Here is a 19,147-nt window from a genome sequence, read left to right on the forward strand (position 1 = left end):
TGTGCATCCACACCACACCAAAGTATTCACATGGAATTCAAATAGAGTGTTGTTCTGTTAAAAAGGTTTAGACACTTCTTAATCATCTAAACAACTTTTCATGATTTTTTTAATTTTCTGTAGAAATGACAGTAACTTACTGTAGATTTATATTAATCTCATTTATTGGCAACAGCTTGTTCAAAGATTAATTATCATTAAATATGAACAAGTCTTTCTCTTTACAGAAAAAAAGATGAAATAACAGCCCCATGCAAAGCATTCTGGGAACCAAAATGAGAAAAAAACTGAATATGTGGATTTTTGGTTCCCAGAATGCTTTCATCTTTTTTTCTGTAAAGATAAAGACTTTTTATTAATCTTTGAACAAGCTGTTGCCAATAAATGAGATAAATGTAAATCTACAGTAAATTACTGGCAACTATCTGCATAACTACAGAAAAATCTGTTTACCGTGTATATTTTCTAAACTTTTATTAAGTGTCAGGTACAGAAGGCAAGGACTCAAATGCAGATTCAAATAATAATGTTTAATCAAAAGCAAGACAAGAAGCAGAGCTTCAGACAGTTCAGGGCAAAGCAGATGCAAGGTCAGGCAGGCAGGTGGTCAGTCGAGGTGCAAACAGAGTCCGAAGGGGTAATCCAAAAGAGGCAGTACAACAGGCAAGGGTCGGTCGAGGTGCAAACAGAGTCCAGAGGGAGAAAGCAAAACTCGTAATCCAAACTGGTGCAGACTAACAGAGAGAATCCAGATCTAAGCAGCAGTCCAGTCCAAAACAATAATCCAGTGCAAAAACTACAACTAGAAAAGAGCAGGGTTAGCATAAATAATCCAACAAGGCAAGAGGCTAGAGTGAGGTAGACAATACAACGCAACAGCAACGAAGGAGAGAAACAGAGGGGAATATAAAGGAAGGAAAATAATGAGAGCGATAAGAAACAGCTGTGCGCTGCTGAGCCGCTCAGCAGATTGCCAAGCTGCATCAGCTGTGCACATGGAAAGGTGAGTGAGAACGTGAAGGAAGATCAAACCCGGGACCTGACAGTACCCCCGCCTCCAGAAGCGCCTCCCGGCGCGCTTGAGGAAGGATGGTTGCGGTGGAAGGCATCGATGAGAGAGCGGTCCAGAATGTCCCGAGCCGGAACCCAGCTCCTCTCCTCAGGACCATAACCCTCCCAATGCACCAAGTACTGGAAACCCCGGCCACGGCGTCTGGAACTCACAATCCGCTTGACCCTAAAAGCAGGAGTGCCTTCAATGATCAAGGGTGGGGGGAGGGAAATAGGGGAGGACACAGGGGGGGTGTGGGGGGAACAACGAACAGGTTTGACTCTAGAAACATGAAAGACAGGATGAACACGACGGAATGGGTTTGACAATCGAAGCTGAACCGTCACCGGGTTAACGACCTTGACGATGGGGAACGGTCCAATGAACCTGGGTATCAATTTGCGAGCCGGGACCCGCAAAGGGAGGTCCCTGGTAGAAAGCCAAACTCGTTGCCCACATACGTATCGAGGCGCCTTCCGGCGGTGACGGTCGGCGGTACGCTTGGTACGGTCCCGAGACCGGATAAGCGCCTCCCTGGCCCTTTTCCAGGTGCGCCGACAGCGTTGGATAAAGGCCTGGACAGAGGGAACCGCAGCTTCGACGGCCTGGGAAGGAAACACAGGAGGTTGGTAACCAAGACAACACATGAAAGGAGACAGCCCGGTCGTAGACACCGGCAAGGAGTTGTGAGCATACTCCACCCAGGTAAGCTGCTGGCTCCAGGTGGAAGGATTGTGGGAAGCCATGCAACGGAGCATCCTACCCAGATCCTGGTTGGCGCGCTCGGACTGCCCATTGGTTTCTGGATGGAACCCAGACGACAGACCGGCTGAAGCGCCGATCTGTCGACAGAATTCCCTCCAAAATTGGGAGGCAAATTGAGGACCTCTGTCCGAAACCACAGCCTCGGGAAGGCCGTGGATGCGGAAAACCTGATCAACCAAAACCCGAGCCGTTTCCTTGGCTGAAGGGAGTTTGGGAAGTCCAATAAAATGGGCCGCCTTAGAAAAGCGGTCCACCACGGTCAAGACCACCGTATTGCCACTGGACTGAGGGAGACCGACCACAAAGTCCAGGGCAATATGGGACCATGGCCGGGAAGGGACAGGTAGAGGCCGTAACAGCCCAACGGGAGGCGCATTGGAAGACTTATTCTGCGCACAGACCTGACACGCCCCCACGAACCGGTGAATGTCGTCTCTCATGGCTGGCCACCAAAACCGCTGGCGGATGGCAGCCAGCGATCTCCTAACACCCGGATGGCAGGTGAGCCTGGAAGAATGGCCCCACTGAAGGACTGCAGTGCGGGCCGACTCAGGAACAAAGAGCAAACCCGGTGGGCACCCTCGGGGCAACTCGACACCGACCATAGCTCTCTTGACGCGTCGCTCAATGCCCCAGGAAATCGCCCCCACCACCCGACCCTCTGGGAGGATGGTGTCGGGAAGAGAGGGCGGATCCCCCACCGGAGCAAGACAGCGAGAGAGAGCATCGGGTTTGCCGTTCTTAGAGCCTGGTCGATAAGACAGGGTGAAATCGAAGCGCCCAAAGAATAATGCCCACCGAGCCTGCCTGGAACTCAGTCGCTTGGCAGACCGAATGTACTCCAAGTTCCTGTGATCGGTCCACACGATAAAGGGAATGGCAGCACCTTCCAGCCAGTGGCGCCACTCTCCCAAGGCCAACCGCACAGCCAACAGCTCCCGGTTGCCGACATCGTAGTTTCGCTCTGCGGGAGACAAACGGTGAGAAAAGTAGGCACATGGATGTAATTTAAGATCGAGCGAAGAAACCTGGGAAAGAACTGCTCCGACCCCAACTTCAGAAGCATCAACCTCCACCACGAACTGACGAGCGGGATCCGGGGTGACCAGAATAGGTGCGGTGACAAACCTGTTCTTGAGTTCATCAAACGCCACCTGAGCCACTGATGACCACTCAAACCTGTTCCTAGTGGAGGTCAATGCAGAGAGAGGAGCCGCCACCTGTCCGAAGTTCCTGATGAATCGCCGATAAAAATTGGCGAAACCCAGGAACTGTTGAACCCCTTTGCGAGAGACCGCTGTCGCCCAGTCAGAGACGGCTCTTACCTTCGCAGGATCCATGCAAACTCCCTCATCCGAAATGATGTGACCCAAGAACGAAACTGACCGGGCATGGAACTCACATTTCTCCACCTTGACGTAAAGCTGGTTCTCAAGCAGCCGTTGGAGCACTTGTTTGACATGACGGACATGCATCTGGAGGGAAGAAGAAAATATAAGAATGTCATCCAGATACACAAAGGCGAACCTGTCGATCATGTCACGAAGAACATCGTTAACAAGTGCTTGGAAGACAGCAGGAGCATTAGACAACCCAAAGGGAAGAACTAAATACTCAAAATGCCCCGTAGGGGTGTTAAAGGCTGTCTTCCATTCGTCCCCCTCTCTTATCCGGACCAGATGGTAAGCATTGCGAAGGTCCAGCTTTGTGAAGAACCTCGCCCCCTGCAGGAGTTCAAAGGCCGAAGACATAAGGGGCAAAGGATAACGATTCTTAACCGTTATGTCATTCAGACCTCTGTAGTCAATGCAGGGGCGAAGTGAACCATCCTTCTTCTTCACAAAGAAGAACCCCGCACCGGCCGGAGATGAGGAAGGACGAATGATACCGGCTGCAAGAGACTCGCTCAGGTATTTCTCCATGGCCACCCGTTCAGGAGCTGACAGGGAGAAAAGCCGTCCGCGAGGTGGAGAAGAGCCGGGGAGAAGATCAATGGCACAGTCATAAGGTCGGTGTGGAGGAAGAGAAGAGGCCCGAGACTTGCTGAAGACCGCTCTCAAATCGTGATATTCCACAGGAACCCGGGACAGATCGACCTTCTCCTCCTGAAACGAAGGAAGGGAAGAGAGGGGGGAACAAGCAGAAACAAGACAATGGGCATGACAATATAAACTCCATCCTGTCAAAGAACCGGTGGACCAGTTAATGGCTGGGTTATGGCGGGAGAGCCAGGGATGACCAAAAACTATGGGTGCTGCGGGAGATTTAAAAATAAAAAACTCTAACTCCTCCCTATGGTTACCTGATGTGACCACACTCAAGGGAGCTGTGAGAGAGTCTACGGACTGCAGTACTCTGCCATCCAGGGCACGGACAGTGATGGGTGGGTGAAACTGCCGAATGGGAAGACCCTTCTTACGGGCCCAGATTTCATCCATAAAATTGCCCTCTGCCCCGGAGTCCAACAGCGCTGACTCATTAAAAGAAGAGTCGCTAAAACTGAGTGTTACCGGAAGAAGAGTGCGAGAGCAGCTGGAGGGGGAGACTGAAGTACTGCTCGCCAGGATCTCCCTATCTACCGGCGAGCGTTGGCTTTTAGTGGGCAAGTAGAAGCCTGATGACCTTGGCCCCCGCAATAGAGACACAGTCCTTCATTTAGCCGACGAAGTTTCTCCTTGGCCGGAAGGCGCAGCCTACCTAGCTGCATGGGCTCTGAAGCATCAGTGTTATCGGTGAAAGCCACCGCAGGGGACTTTGGAGACGGAAATGTGAAAGAATTCCTGGTTGAGGTCCTAACCTGGCGTCGCAGTTCCATCCTGGCATCGAGACGAATAGCCAGGGCTATGAGATCATCTAACCCCCCTGGAGGGTCCCGAGCATAAATCTCATCTTTAATGTCACTGACCAACCCCTCAAGAAAACGTGCAGAAAGTGCCTCCAGATTCCACTGGCTGGTCTCCGCCAGAGTGCGAAATTCGATGGCGTAGTCTGCTACGGATCGATTCCCCTGTCGGAGAGCTGCTAGGTGTCTGGAAGCCTCCTTCCCGAACACAGAGCGATCGAAGACCTTAATCATTTCCTCCTTGAAGTCATCAAAGTTGAGCTGAACACCAGAGTGGGCTGTCCACCATGCCGCACCCCAATCGCGGGCACGACCGGACAGGAGTGAAATGACAAACGCCACCCTAGATCTCTGTGAGCCGTAGGTGATCGGTTGAAGAGAAAAGACAACTTCACACTGAATAATGAAGGCTCTGCATAAGGTAGGCTCACCGTCAAATGGAAGAGGGTTGTTTATGCGGGGTTCGTGGGCTCTCTCAGAGCTGGCGGGGATGACCGGGGGCTCAGACAGTTGGAAACGCTCCATCCGGTTCGTGAGGTCAGCTACCTGGTGGGACAACGTCTCAAGAGTCTGCTGGGTAGCGACTAAGCCTTCTTGGTGATGGCCCAACAAGACCCCTTGTCTCTCCAGCATCGAACGAAAAGGAGATGAATCCGCTGAATCCATAACTGGCTGTTGCGTTCTGTCAGGTACAGAAGGCAAGGACTCAAATGCAGATTCAAATAATAATGTTTAATCAAAAGCAAGACAAGAAGCAGAGCTTCAGACAGTTCAGGGCAAAGCAGATGCAAGGTCAGGCAGGCAGGTGGTCAGTCGAGGTGCAAACAGAGTCCGAAGGGGTAATCCAAAAGAGGCAGTACAACAGGCAAGGGTCGGTCGAGGTGCAAACAGAGTCCAGAGGGAGAAAGCAAAACTCGTAATCCAAACTGGTGCAGACTAACAGAGAGAATCCAGATCTAAGCAGCAGTCCAGTCCAAAACAATAATCCAGTGCAAAAACTACAACTAGAAAAGAGCAGGGTTAGCATAAATAATCCAACAAGGCAAGAGGCTAGAGTGAGGTAGACAATACAACGCAACAGCAACGAAGGAGAGAAACAGAGGGGAATATAAAGGAAGGAAAATAATGAGAGCGATAAGAAACAGCTGTGCGCTGCTGAGCCGCTCAGCAGATTGCCAAGCTGCATCAGCTGTGCACATGGAAAGGTGAGTGAGAACGTGAAGGAAGATCAAACCCGGGACCTGACATTAAGTGACGTATTAAACAGTCATCATTAGCACACGCTAGTGCCTTTTTTTATGTGGTGATAAATAAAGTAAAGAATGCGTCAATTATTGATTTTTTTTCAAGATAATGTTTTTTTTTTCTTGAGAAATTAACAAACTATTTAAAAATACTTTACAAGACATTTGATAATCGTTTTAAATAAACCTGTCTTCCATAGTTTTTCATGATAAAGTAATTCATTGACTGTATGTAGTAAATTCATATATTTGTTGATCTTGGTCATGACTCTGGAAGAGAGTATAATATTTTCCTGGATAAATGAACAAATAAATTGTATATTCTAAAGTGAACCGAATGAATTTTTGATGAAACTGCATTAACGGTCTCTTGTAATAAGCAGATTTTTTAAGGTAAATTGAACGATTGCCTAAATTGCCTAAAAACGCATCACCACAAATTTCCTGCAAAAAGGCATTGACATTAGTCTGTGATGTCACATCCTGTCAACAGGAAATTTGTTGAGAGTTTATTAAGAAAGGAAATAAGAGTTTTCCCACTTATGTTTGCTTGTTTATCCAGCAGCACATATAAAAATGACAAAAATATGTAAACCATCATAAATCCACCTGGACACACGTCAAAGAGAGATGCGCAGCTGCTTCTGTGTGTTTGTTGACGAAACGCTGGACAACACAAGGACACTTGAGTATCTCACACAAGGAAACACTAGAAAACTCTCCACACATGGAGCGAGTGGATTGCTCACTCCGTGATATCCGAGCATCAGGCCCTGTGATGTCTGTGCCAGGCGGACCCTTCACGCCCGGCTCCAGAGACGCCGCACGATGAGCTCGGGCCTTACGGAGCGTGCTCAAACGGCCTGTTGTTAATGAGGCTGTGAGAGGAACAGCCTGTGGCTTTTCTTCATTCTCTGGCTGTTTTAATTAGGCCGATTAAATGCAGATAAACACAGACAGAGAATACAAGCGTTTGTCCATCGGATGAATCCATCAGAGAGATCATGTGGGTTTATACGGACCAAACACCGCCGCTGTGATGCTTGCTGTGCTTCATAAATGAACACATCATTACGTAACTCTTCCTTATGAACTACAGCACAAACAAAAGACACACACACACACACACAAACACCAATAAACAAACAAACAAACACTACATACAAGTAAAGCAACTAAAGTAACTCCTGGATTCAGTGTTTGTGTTTTTTGTTATCAATCAATACTTGTCAAGTCATTTTGGTAATTCGGTACACAAGCAGAGATAAAGCTGTGAGGAGTGTGCGGTTTGAAGTATGCAGTGTACAGTGTGCACAACAAGTGTGTAAAGTATAGCATGTGAGTTCAGGTATGCGCAGTGAATAGTGTATAGTGTGCACTGTGTGTTGCTGTTCTGATGGTGCTGGATTGGGATCAGATGTGTGTAAACACAGATGTGTTATAGTGTGTGTAAATGTACACTTGTGAGTGAGTGTGTTTTCACGGTTGGGTTGACGGGGTCACTGTCTGTCCCATGAAACACAAGAGTCATTGACTAATGGATGGATATGTCCCAAAATTAATTAGCCTGACTAATGTAGTGTGTGTTTAATGTATCTGTCGCCTTTGATTTATGACGGGCCAAATGCACAAACACTGTGTGTGTGTGTGTGTGTGTGTGTGTGTGTGTGTGTGTGTGTGTGTGTGTGTGAGGAAACGGAGCTTTCATTCTATAAGAATGAATTTACACAAATCACACACACACACAGGGTCTCTAACCCAAACATGCAAGCTGGTGCACATATACACACACACACACACACAGTTTCTTTCGGTCAGGAGGACAATGACTTCTGTTGTTTTATTTAAAGTAAATCAATTGTGTACGTCAAGTGTAAATAACAGCACTTATTAGTGAACCAAATCTCCCATGATCCTTTTCCAAGCAGCCAGACACACATTAGAGGGTTGGGTTAAGATGAAGCCACACACACACACTCACGCGCGTGCACAAGAACATCATCTGAGTTTAATAGTTTTTTCTCTGCAAGTATTTCACAAAAACAAACTAAATTGACATCTGGTAATCAATTAAGAAGCTCTTCAAATGTTGAAAAATGATAATTTTATGACCCCCGCGCTGCTCATTAATGAGCAGTTTACATCACTCATTAACAGCTAGGGCTTGTCGCGCCTCCACCTTTAATTTCATGCTGTTCGGCCCACAGACAGACAGAGGACAAAGAACCAGAGATTGATGTTTCAGCGTGCCGCCCCGTGCACTTCTCAGCGTCGCAAACAGGGGGCGTGCGTGAGTGTGTGCCGGCCGGAGAGAATACACTTCAATTTAAAAAGCACAAGTTATGTCACAAGCTCAGTAGATCAAGTCAGTAATTAACCCCCCGTCGGCCCCTATCAATTCTGAAATTGGAACGGCGGCGGGAGACCGTGCCATTTTTCCAGAAATTAAATTTACATTCTATTAAGTTTAATTAGGAGGGATTTTAAATATACTAGAGTCCGGGCGCACGGCCGCTCCTCTGTCACTACACAAACTGATTCACTACCGGCAGAGCCTTGAGGTCCCATCCCATCCCAGCATGCATCTCTGCGCTGTCACCGTGCCATGGCGAGGCCACGCGGAGCACGCAGAACACAGGTGCTCACCTCTCATATCTCACACACGCACGCTTTCTCCGTCACTGATCACAACTCAATGAGACATGACAGGTGATCTCATGATGTTCTGATACTTTCCATGTCATTTTATTACAGCGCTAAATAAAAGACATTAAACTCTGAATCCTGAAGATGTTTAACCTTCAATCCACCCGCAGCAAATTAAACACAATCGCAGACAAAAAAACACCACTCAACACCCCCGTGACCCTGTGTTACGTTTGGGAAACAGACAGACAGATAGATAGATGGAGAGAAAGACAGACACATGCAGACAGAAAAACAGACAGACAGGAAGACGGACAGACCGGCAAAATAAATGGAGACATACGAGGAACAACAGAACTGACTCTCATCTACACCGGACGATCTGAGACTAGTTTGAGGTGCGCCAGTAAATGAAGCACTTAGCAACCCCTCTAAGACCTTAGCAACCACACAGAGACCTTAGCAATCACCCTGAGACCTTAGCAATCACCCGGAGACCTTAGCAACTACTTGGACACCTTAGCAGCCCCTCGGACACCTTAGCAGCCCCTCGGACACCTTAGCAGCCCCTCGGACACCTTAGCAACTACTCGGACACCTTAGCAACCACTCGGAGACATTAGCAGCCCCTCTGAGACATTAGCAGCCCCTTTGAGACATTAGCAACTACTCGGACACCTTAGCAACTACTCGGACACCTTAGCAGCCCCTCGGACACCTTAGCAACTACTCGGACACCTTAGCAGCCCCTCGGACACCTTAGCAACTACTCGGACACCTTAGCAACCACTCGGAGACATTAGCAGCCCCTCTGAGACATTAGCAGCCCCTTTGAGACATTAGCAACTACTCGGACACCTTAGCAACCACTCGGACACCTTAGCAGCCCCTCGGACACCTTAGCAGCCCCTCGGACACCTTAGCAGCCCCTCGGACACCTTAGCAGCCCCTCTGACACCTTAGCAGCCCCTCGGACACCTTAGCAGCCCCTCGGACACCTTAGCAACTACTCGGACACCTTAGCAACCACTCGGCGACATTAGCAGCCCCTCTGAGACATTAGCAACTACTCGGACACCTTAGCAACTACTCGGACACCTTAGCAACTACTCGGATACCTTAGCAACCACTCGGACACCTTAGCAACCACTCGGACTCGGACACCTTAGCAGCCCCTCGGACACCTTAGCAACCACTCTGACACCTTAGCAACTACTCGGACACCTTAGCAACTACTCGGAGACCTTAGCAGCCCCTCGGACACCTTAGCAACCACTCTGACACCTTAGCAACTACTCGGACACCTTAGCAACTACTCGGACACCTTAGCAACTACTCGGAGACCTTAGCAACCCCTTGGAGACCTTAGCAACCACCTAGACTTTAACATACCTGTAGGAAAGTCGCAGTCACATTTTCAACATCAAAACATTGATAATGCAGCAATAAGTTCAGTCTCTTGAAATAAGCGTGTGAATGAGTGTGATGGTGCAAACGCATGTAAATCAATCTCCAGTTAAACTGCTGCACAAATCAATACAGCAGCGCTGAGCTCACACCAACACTAATTGTGTGTCTGACGTTAATCGCTATTAAAGTGTTCAACTTTCTCACGGCCACATCAACACACACACATTTACACTTACACACATCTTTGAGTCAGACGTCTATACAAGCAGTCGATGTATTTTAATGAGAGATGACATCAGACATCAACGTGTGCATGAGCGCCAAGGTTCAGAAACAGGTTAAACACAACTCACATATACCAGTTTTACTATCGTAGAGTTTGTGTATTTGTGTGCGTTACACACACACACACACACACACACAGTGGCAGTACCTGAATTTTAAGTACCTGAATGCTTGAGTTTCCATTAGCAGAATCATATAAAGTCAGAGAGAATGCGGTTTCAGAAATAAATAAACACCCTGTGAAACTACATCAAGTCTTATTTACATTCTGCTTAAAGTGCATTTTTACAGATGAATTATTTATTGGAGTCGAGACACAGACGAGATGATAGATACGTCAACATCAAGGTCAGAAAGATTCTAGGTACAGTAACACTTTACAGTAAGGTTATATTTGTTAAGATTAGTAAATGCATTAGATAAACATGCAGGAATATCATTTTTCAGCATTTACTTTGGGGAAAAGTTGATGGCAATACAATTATTCGTCTCAGTTCATTAAGCACCAACTAATGTTAAAAAATACACACCTCTTAAAAATAGTAAATGCTAAACTTAACATAAACTACAAATAAATTCTCATTGTTAGCATTAACTCGTTTAGCTAACATGAGCCAACAAATACAGTAAAGTGTTAGCAAACTACCAACTACTTTCTTGCCACATCAAAAATGAATTTGATGAAGAACAATTTTTAAGATGATCTTTTAGTACCCAGAATTATTTATTACCTTTAAACAGAAAAAAACTTTCTATTATAAGATTAGCAACCTTTGCGAAAACCTTTACAACGTGAAATAATTCAATCAAAATTAAGATTGTATCACATCACCTACTGCAATGACTATCAAATGATCACGATATGTAAACCCACCATGAGACCTGCAGTGTGTTCGTACCGAACTGAGCCTCGGCCCACAGGACCTGACTGAGAACAATGGTCTCGGGTCCGGTGTGGTTCTGCTGAGGTAGTTTACGGCGCTCATTCGAGTCCTCAGAGGCCCAGCTGTGTTTGCTGACCGGCCCCTCGTGTGTATTGTTATGTGATGGGCCTTTTGACGCTCTTCTCTCACACACTCACACTCATTGTGTGCTAATAGCGGCTTTTTAAAACACAACACGGCACAAAAAGAGCGTTTAGCAGGATCTGTGAGGAGGGCAAATGCAGATGAAGTCTCAAGTAGCATATGTGTGAAACATGTGCTAAAGAGGAAACTGAACACTAGACTTGAAACATTTGAAATCATAATGCTTCAATTGTCATCTCATTAACAAATAAACTATATTATTTATATAATCACAAAAATAAAAGTTAACTTAATAAAAAATAAAAAGTCAAGAATGAAAGGTTTTGAATTGTCTGAATTTCGATGCTTGGATAAGAGGAGCCTGATTCAACTACCAATCTCACAGTCTAATCTTCACAGAAGTGTTATGCAATGGGGATCATGTCATTTTAGTTATACGGGCACTGCGCCACCAAAAATATGATTACTGATGTAAAGAAATTGGACATTTTTGGAGTTGGTCACCGAAAACCCCGGATGACCCAGTGCAGGATCTTGTCTCTCTGCTTCTTCTGCACGTTCCACACGCACCCGCAGATGACTCGCAAATGAATGTGTACGCCGTTCCCAAACTCACTCACTGAATGTTTGAGCATTTAAATATGAATAAACACCTTCTCTTTAAATGTGTGTAGTCCGTTACTTAGACTGAACTTTACGCTGCATGATACGAAGAAAATGAATAAGTGAAATAATCAAAATCACCGCATTTAGCAAGCACGGCGCAGACTTTGGGAGCTTGTCTTTCTCTACACTGAAAGCCAGCGTGGAGGAGGACGGATTGCACAGGAAAAAACGTGAAAGTGATTTTTTTGATTGTTTAAATGCTAAGATGATTTATTGCATTTCTCCCTTACATGCGGTAAATAAAGTCACTTTAGTTCATTGGTCATGAACGTGCTGTGTTCCCGTTTGTGAAAAATACTTCATTATTATGGAGTAGTTTTAAAAACAGTTTTGAGGCGAGATCTGGTTTAGTATTGTATGGCACAGCATTGTGCATTTCTGGCTTATTTCAGTTCTTACTTGTATTTCTTACAAATGTATATTCTGTACTAATTCTGTAAATGAATGTGTGATTGATTTGTGGTGCATCAATGTTGCGCTGCACTTTGCGTTGTACCCTTGACCACCTTCGTCCCAACATGCACACATGCGTCTAATTCGACTATTGACAATTCTGATTGGACTATGTAAATCCTTAGTCGGGACACACCTAGATTTTAGGGAATAAATGATGACAACATTTTGACATGCAATAGGAAGGGTACGGGTTCTGTATGTAGATGAAATCTGCCTAATGGACATCGTACACATATATGCATACTGCACACTTCACGAGTAGTCTGGTAGATGTTTCAGTTGTACAGTAGGGCAAGTGTTTTACGCTTGCGTCTGCCTTTCACTCACCTCAATTACCCGCTTGGTGTCCAACCTGAAGTTGAAATCACCGAAGATGAAATATGGAAGTTTTTCATAGCGCTGATCTGAGATCCTGCAGGGAGAGATGGAGATGCTGTCAGTCAAACACAACTTCACTCTGTAGAGCACCTCCACCTAGTGGTCTCTATGTACGTACATTAAATAGTTTAACACGTGAACAAAAATGCTAAAAGTATCCGTAAATGCGTGTTGTTAAAACACAAAGACAATAAGGCTCTTTAAAGCTCAAGTGCATCTCAGTTTTGCTCATCAGCGTGTGAGGTGCTTTTCATTCAGATTCATGAAGTCCAGAACTCAAGAGTCACGGACCCTCAGCTCTCTCCAGCTGCTTAAAAAACGCACGTTAAATGAGAGATAATTAACTCCCACAGCAAATAATTTACTTGAGTGAGATGAAGCATTATGTGCAGCGTGTGTGTTGGATTAATGGAGAGAGAACGCTAGCCGGCTAATCGCTGGGATAAATCTCAGCTCTCCCTCAACACCTAATAACAACGTATTTATGAGCCTGTAAAACGAGCGCGCTCTGCCTGCGGACCGCTCTCATCAAACACACACACATCTACATCTCCAAACGCTTCATCTGCGTCCAGCTGCGTGTGTGAGGAGTCTGAAACACACACACACACTGTGCTCTTCTATTCTGACACTGCTATAGAAATCAAATCGATTCGTCCATGGAAATGCATGTTAAAATGGTATTGTAGTGTTTATGCAGTATTCACATGTTCATGGGTATTTTTCACATTGTGACACATGCCTGATAAATGATAATTTGAAAATGGAAAGCACAACAAAACAAACAAATACAAAATGTGTGAATGCAATAGTGTCTTCTAGGGATTTATTTGAATGGTTGGACAAGATCGTGATGAAAAACCACCGACAGGAGTAAAACTGTAACATATCCCATAATGCACCTCACCATCTGAGAGTACAGAGCTTATAAAATGAATATTTTTCAGAAGTGATTCTGTGATGAGCGGTATGTTTTTCACCACAAACAGACTCAAAACAGAGCGACTGGCTGACAGAGGACTGGACATCAGGCCTCAAAACAGACAATGATAGATCAATTCTCTCTCTCCCGTCAGGTTTTGTCCTCAGACTCGAGTCTTGAGCGTTGGGTCAGAAGGTAACGTTGTGTTTACACACTGGTTTCCTAAAGCTGTGCCACTGTGAGGGTCTGACTTTGACCCCGGCTAATGAATCCCACAGAAGACACACATTAAACGCAGAGCTGTGAGTGTGAATGCGTCGTGAGGTGGTGGGGGGTCTGTGGAGCTGCGGCGAGCTGCATGAGCGTCGCATAAACTGCATCATCACAGTTCAGTCACACACAAAATGAAACACAGATCCACAAACAGCATCATTGTGTGTGTTAGCTTGCTTATATCTCGGTGGGACAATAATTGGGGTCCCAAGGGCAAAAAAGCTTATAAATTGTAGAGAACGATACTTTTAGAAAATCGAAAACAGTTTGTTCAGAATAAAAAACATTAAGCCTATGGACTGTCCCCACAGAGATAATAAACAGGAAATATGTGTGTGTGTGTGTGTGTCCCGTTCATGAGAAAGAGAGAAATTGGAAAGCTAAATATCAAGGTACTACAGGATAACCATCTTTACAGGGTATTCCAGTGAAAGCCACCGTATCAACATATGTCCAAACATGTTTTTTTAAGAAGTTGAAGGTTTGGGTAAATACCTCATAACATAGTACACATCAAAAAACAAGAAAACACAAAACATGCAGTAAATCCTCAGAGTAACAGGATGGTAGTTGTTGACACCGGTGAGTGTCTGTGTATCACGCTGACGTCAGCACTGCTGTGGAGACACACGGATGACACCAGTAATGCAGCTATTGTCCACATGCAGTGTGTGTGTGTGACGGTCAGAGGCCTCCTCAGTGACCTTTGACCTACAGAAATGACCACCCTCTGACTGCACTCAGCTCAACATTCTCTCTCTGCTGTCAGGTGTGTGTGTGAGAAAGAGAGTAAATGGTTGAGTTTGTTTGTGAGTACATGAGTGTGAGATTCTGAGTGTGTGCGTGCGAGTGTGTGTGTGTGTGTGCGAGTGTGTGTGTTTGTGTGTGAGTGTGAGTGTGGGTGCGAGTGTGAGTGTGTGTGTGTGTGCGAGTGTGTGTGTTTGTGTGTGAGTGTGAGTGTGGGTGCGAGTGCGAGTGTGTGTGCAAAAAAGAGGAAATGGTTGAGTGTGGTTTTGGTTGAGCCTGAGTGTGTGTGTTTGTATGTGATTGTGTGTGTGTGCTTGTGCATAACACCGTCATATATTTGATATACTGTAACTCAGGGAATGTGTGTCTGTGTGTAGTCTGTTTGCTTCTGTCTCTGTTCTGTCCCGAAACAACATTATTCTGGAAATATTCTGATCATTTCTCGTGATCTTGTGACTTCTTCTGTGATCTTCTCTGTACGTCAGCTCTTGATAAACTCTCAGTCTTTATAGTCTGATGGTTACAGTACATCACACATACAGCCTCAGGTGTGTAACCGGGTGGTCTGACATGATCAGACTCGTACTGTGAGGAAATGTATGTATGTATGAATGAATGTGTTTCTGCTTTTTGACAGTGTTTAGCTGTGAGAGCAAGAGCTAATACTCAGCGTGAATTACTTTAAGTGTGTGTGTGTGTGTGTTATAACGGTGGTGTGTATGAGTGTGGGGTGTGAAGGGGCCTGGCTGACTGATTAACCTTTGACCTCTGGGCCTCCCAGGGTGAGAAGGCAGCTAACAAAGTCAATGCTGATGGACACTAATACATCCATTCACAAACCTCACACTAACACACATGCTGAACGTCTACACGCCAGCGGCACCAGGGTCAAGGGTTCAATTCCCGGGGAACACATGTACAGATTCGCTTTGGATTAAACCGTCTGGCAAACGCAGAAATGATCTTACATCACCTGACAGCAGGTGCAACACTGTACGAGGATGCGTCACGCTCTCGTTCTGTCTGATGTTTGTATGTGAACGACACTCATAGTAGAAACAAGGATTTCAAAGGATTGCTTACAATTAAATTGCGGAAGAAATTAATTTGGTTTCTAGCAAAAGTTCTGAAAATCAGAACACATTAAACTATTTTTTGCTTTCTTTCTCTGTCGTTGTGAAAGATCTGACTTTTCATTTCAACAGTCCGTCTCTTGCATCTTGCTCCGGATCGTTGATAAAAACTTTCCACTTATTGAAACATTTTCTCTCTCTCTCTCTCTGTCTGTCTCTCTTTCAGGCTGTTGTTCTGGGAAACGCAGGGAAAACATTGGGCTGCGAGGCTCTTTGAGTCTGCGTGACAGTTGATGGATGACGCTCCATAAAGTGACAAAGAATAGTTGTGTCATGGCCAGAGCGGCCCGGCGCTTCCCCCTGGGAAACTAATTGCCCTGAATTGTTAACGGCAACATTATTTTTCTGCCAATCACGGCTTTTCAATGCCCCAAAAATGAGCATGAAACGAGCCTTTTGACTGAAAAGAAGAGTTAAATGTCTCCAATGTTGATCAAATTAACTTCAGCGGCCTGACAATGGACTATATTTGTGTGAAAATAAAAGCCGGGGACAAAGAGGCCCTTTTAGCTCAGATTTCACAGTTGTGATGTAAAACCGCTTCGCCCTGAACCCGAGCACTTTTTCTGAATAGGAGAGCAAATGGGGAACATATCCACACGCACAAAAGACACGGACGAGACTTTAGAAACGACCTGTACAGATATTGTGTCGTTCTCCGTTGAGATAAAACAAAACAAATATGTTTATCAGATTGCTGCGGGCATGCATCCATATATCTAAAAAAACATAAAAAACCTCTAAAAAAAACATTTTCTAAAAATCCAAAAAACCTCTGAAAAAACATTTTAAAAACTCAAAAAAACATCCAAACAAACCTCTAAATAAACATCTAAACAGCATTAAAAAAAAGCATCCAAAAAAACCCTCTAAATAAACATCTAAACAACATCTAAAAAACCATCTAAACAACATCTAAAAAACATTTAAAAGCACCTCCACAAAACCTCTAAATGAACATCTAAAAAACATTTTAAAAACTCAAAAAAACATCCAAACAAACCTCTAAATAAACATCTAAACAACATTAAAAAAAACATCCAAAAAACCCTCTACAAAAACTCTAAATGAACATCTAAAAAACATTTTAAAAAACCTAAAAAAACCTCTAAAAGAACATCCAAAACCCTCTAAACAACGTCTAAAAAAAACCCATCCAAAATACCCTCTAAATAAACAACTAAACAACATCTAAAAAACATTTAAAAGCACCTCTACAAAACCTCTAAATGAACATACAAAAAACATTTTAAAAAACCTCTAAAAGAACATCCAAAAACCCTCTAAACAACGTCTAAAAACCTCTAAATGAACATCCAAAGAAAATCCTAAAAACATCTTTAACACATTTCTGTTATGAAACAAAGCATTTTATTTTGTTGTTACTGGGGGTTTATGAATAGGACGGTTTAACAGATACCATCAAACAAGTGACCGAAGCCCAAACACATCATCCTCTCAGTCCCCTTGAGACGCTCTGGAGATAAACCGTGTTTAACTGTTAACTTCAATAGAGATGCTGAGCTTATCAGACTGACCGCACGATCCGCTCTGGAGATAAGAACACACACACGGTCTGCACGGAGCTCTGAGACTCAAGGGTTCAACACCACAAAGCGAAAGAATGAGGAACTGAGGCAAGGAAATGGAAAGTTAGACAAGATAAATAGTGAAACCAGTGAGGTACGGGTGAGTGTGTGTGTGTGCGGGGGGTTAGAAGTTAGAGAGGGAGGGACAATAGCTCTGAAAGTCGGTTCCCAACGAGCCGTTGAATAGCAGCACTGTTGGAGGTAGCGGCCGGATTCAAAAGGCAGTTCAGTCACATTGTCCTCCCCAATCACAGCAGCAGAATAGACTTTACTGGTGGCTGCCAAAAGGTTAGTACGGCCGCTGAAAAGATCCCAACATCATTCACTCGCTCCAGCAGAGCTTTGGGGGAAGGTGTTGTGCGTGTCCTTTCCCACTCGAGGGGACGGTCTTCACGTTGGCGGTCCGGATCTGCACCCCAGCGGTGATTCTTCACAGAAGCGGACCCGCCCCTCCCTGGTAACCCATGGAATAGCAGCCATGCCGAAACATGCTTCCACCTAAACGTTTACTACCCATCCTCCCACCCACCCACAAACCTTCCAGGGGGTCTTCCTTTTCGAATCGTCCTAAAAAACCTGCAGAACTCCAAACGCACGCCCGAGAGACAGGGGAAGGACGAAAGAGTTTAGGAAACAGTGACTCAGAGAACATTATATTATTTGAGGAAAACAAGTGCTTACGAGTACTTATGAGACCAACATAAATTAAGCTCAAGGTGACAAAAGAGCAGAAAAAACTGCTCAAATTCTCAATGTAAGCAACAAGAAAGGTCCTTTTTAAACTTCATTATGGTGGTAAATCAAGGTAAATTATGGCATCATAAAAATGGTAAAAGGTGCTGCGTTCTTAAACAGCGTCTACTTGGCTGTCCATTAAAAGCGGTCCTGCCTCTCATTGGATGAGAAACGCGAGGAGCGAGTGGAAAAATATGATCTCCCAGATGTAAAAGCAGCACATCATTCATGAGACGTCAAGAAGCTTGATAACGTATGCCGAGTGGATGCATGCATTTATTTAAAGTGGATTTGTAGTTTGGCTGCGTGAGCCGCCACAAGCCTGCAGATTCCATATAGGAAATTGTCACACCCGTGTAGAGACCACACACACACACACACACATTAAAAGACATACACAGGTACAAACACACACATACAGTACACAAAAAACATTCACACACACACACACACACAAACATAAAAATACACACGTTCATGTGCCCTATGGTGTGACAGAATTATTTTTGAAAAAACAAATAAAGATAAATCTCTTATATGCTATTTATATCATAATATATATGGGTCAAAGACGAAAATGGGTTTAAGCATAAAAACAATAAGTTTAATACTTCTTTAAATAGTTCATTTTTAGGTTTATAGTTTTCTGTTTAATTTAATTTGCATTTTTGTTTTTGTTTTTCTGAGCAATAAATATCATACAATTTTCCCAGATTTTCAGAAGATGCCCACTAAAATGTCATCCAGTGTAACAACAAAAATCTTTTTATGACATATTAAAAGACTTATTACTTTCACCCCAAATGCTAATTAGTTGTAATTTTACATTTTGTTTAGTTTGCCAATATCCTGTAGGGTTTGCCCATTTGTCAATAAGATATCTTACTCATTTAATGCACAATAAAATGTATTATGCTCCCTTATTCTTTTGTATATTTGAATATGTACAAGTCAGAATAAGTGTGTTGTTTGTACAT

The 19,147-nt window shown here is 44.5% G+C and overlaps 1 protein-coding gene across 1 annotated transcript in view; it reads right to left on the reverse strand.

The window, feature by feature from the left end:
- inpp5a (inositol polyphosphate-5-phosphatase A) overlaps window positions 1-19,147 on the reverse strand; it is a gene marked incomplete at its 5' end in the record, with an annotated part of 87,031 nt that overhangs the window by 27,298 nt on the left and 40,586 nt on the right. The window contains one exon of the mRNA XM_079473413.1: window positions 12,721-12,805. Within this exon, the coding sequence (XP_079329539.1) occupies window positions 12,721-12,805 (85 nt within the window). The remainder of the gene's footprint in view (window positions 1-12,720; window positions 12,806-19,147) is intronic.

Source organism: Barbatula barbatula (assembly GCF_947034865.1).
Source record: "Barbatula barbatula genome assembly, chromosome: 14".
NCBI lineage: Eukaryota > Metazoa > Chordata > Actinopteri > Cypriniformes > Nemacheilidae > Barbatula > Barbatula barbatula.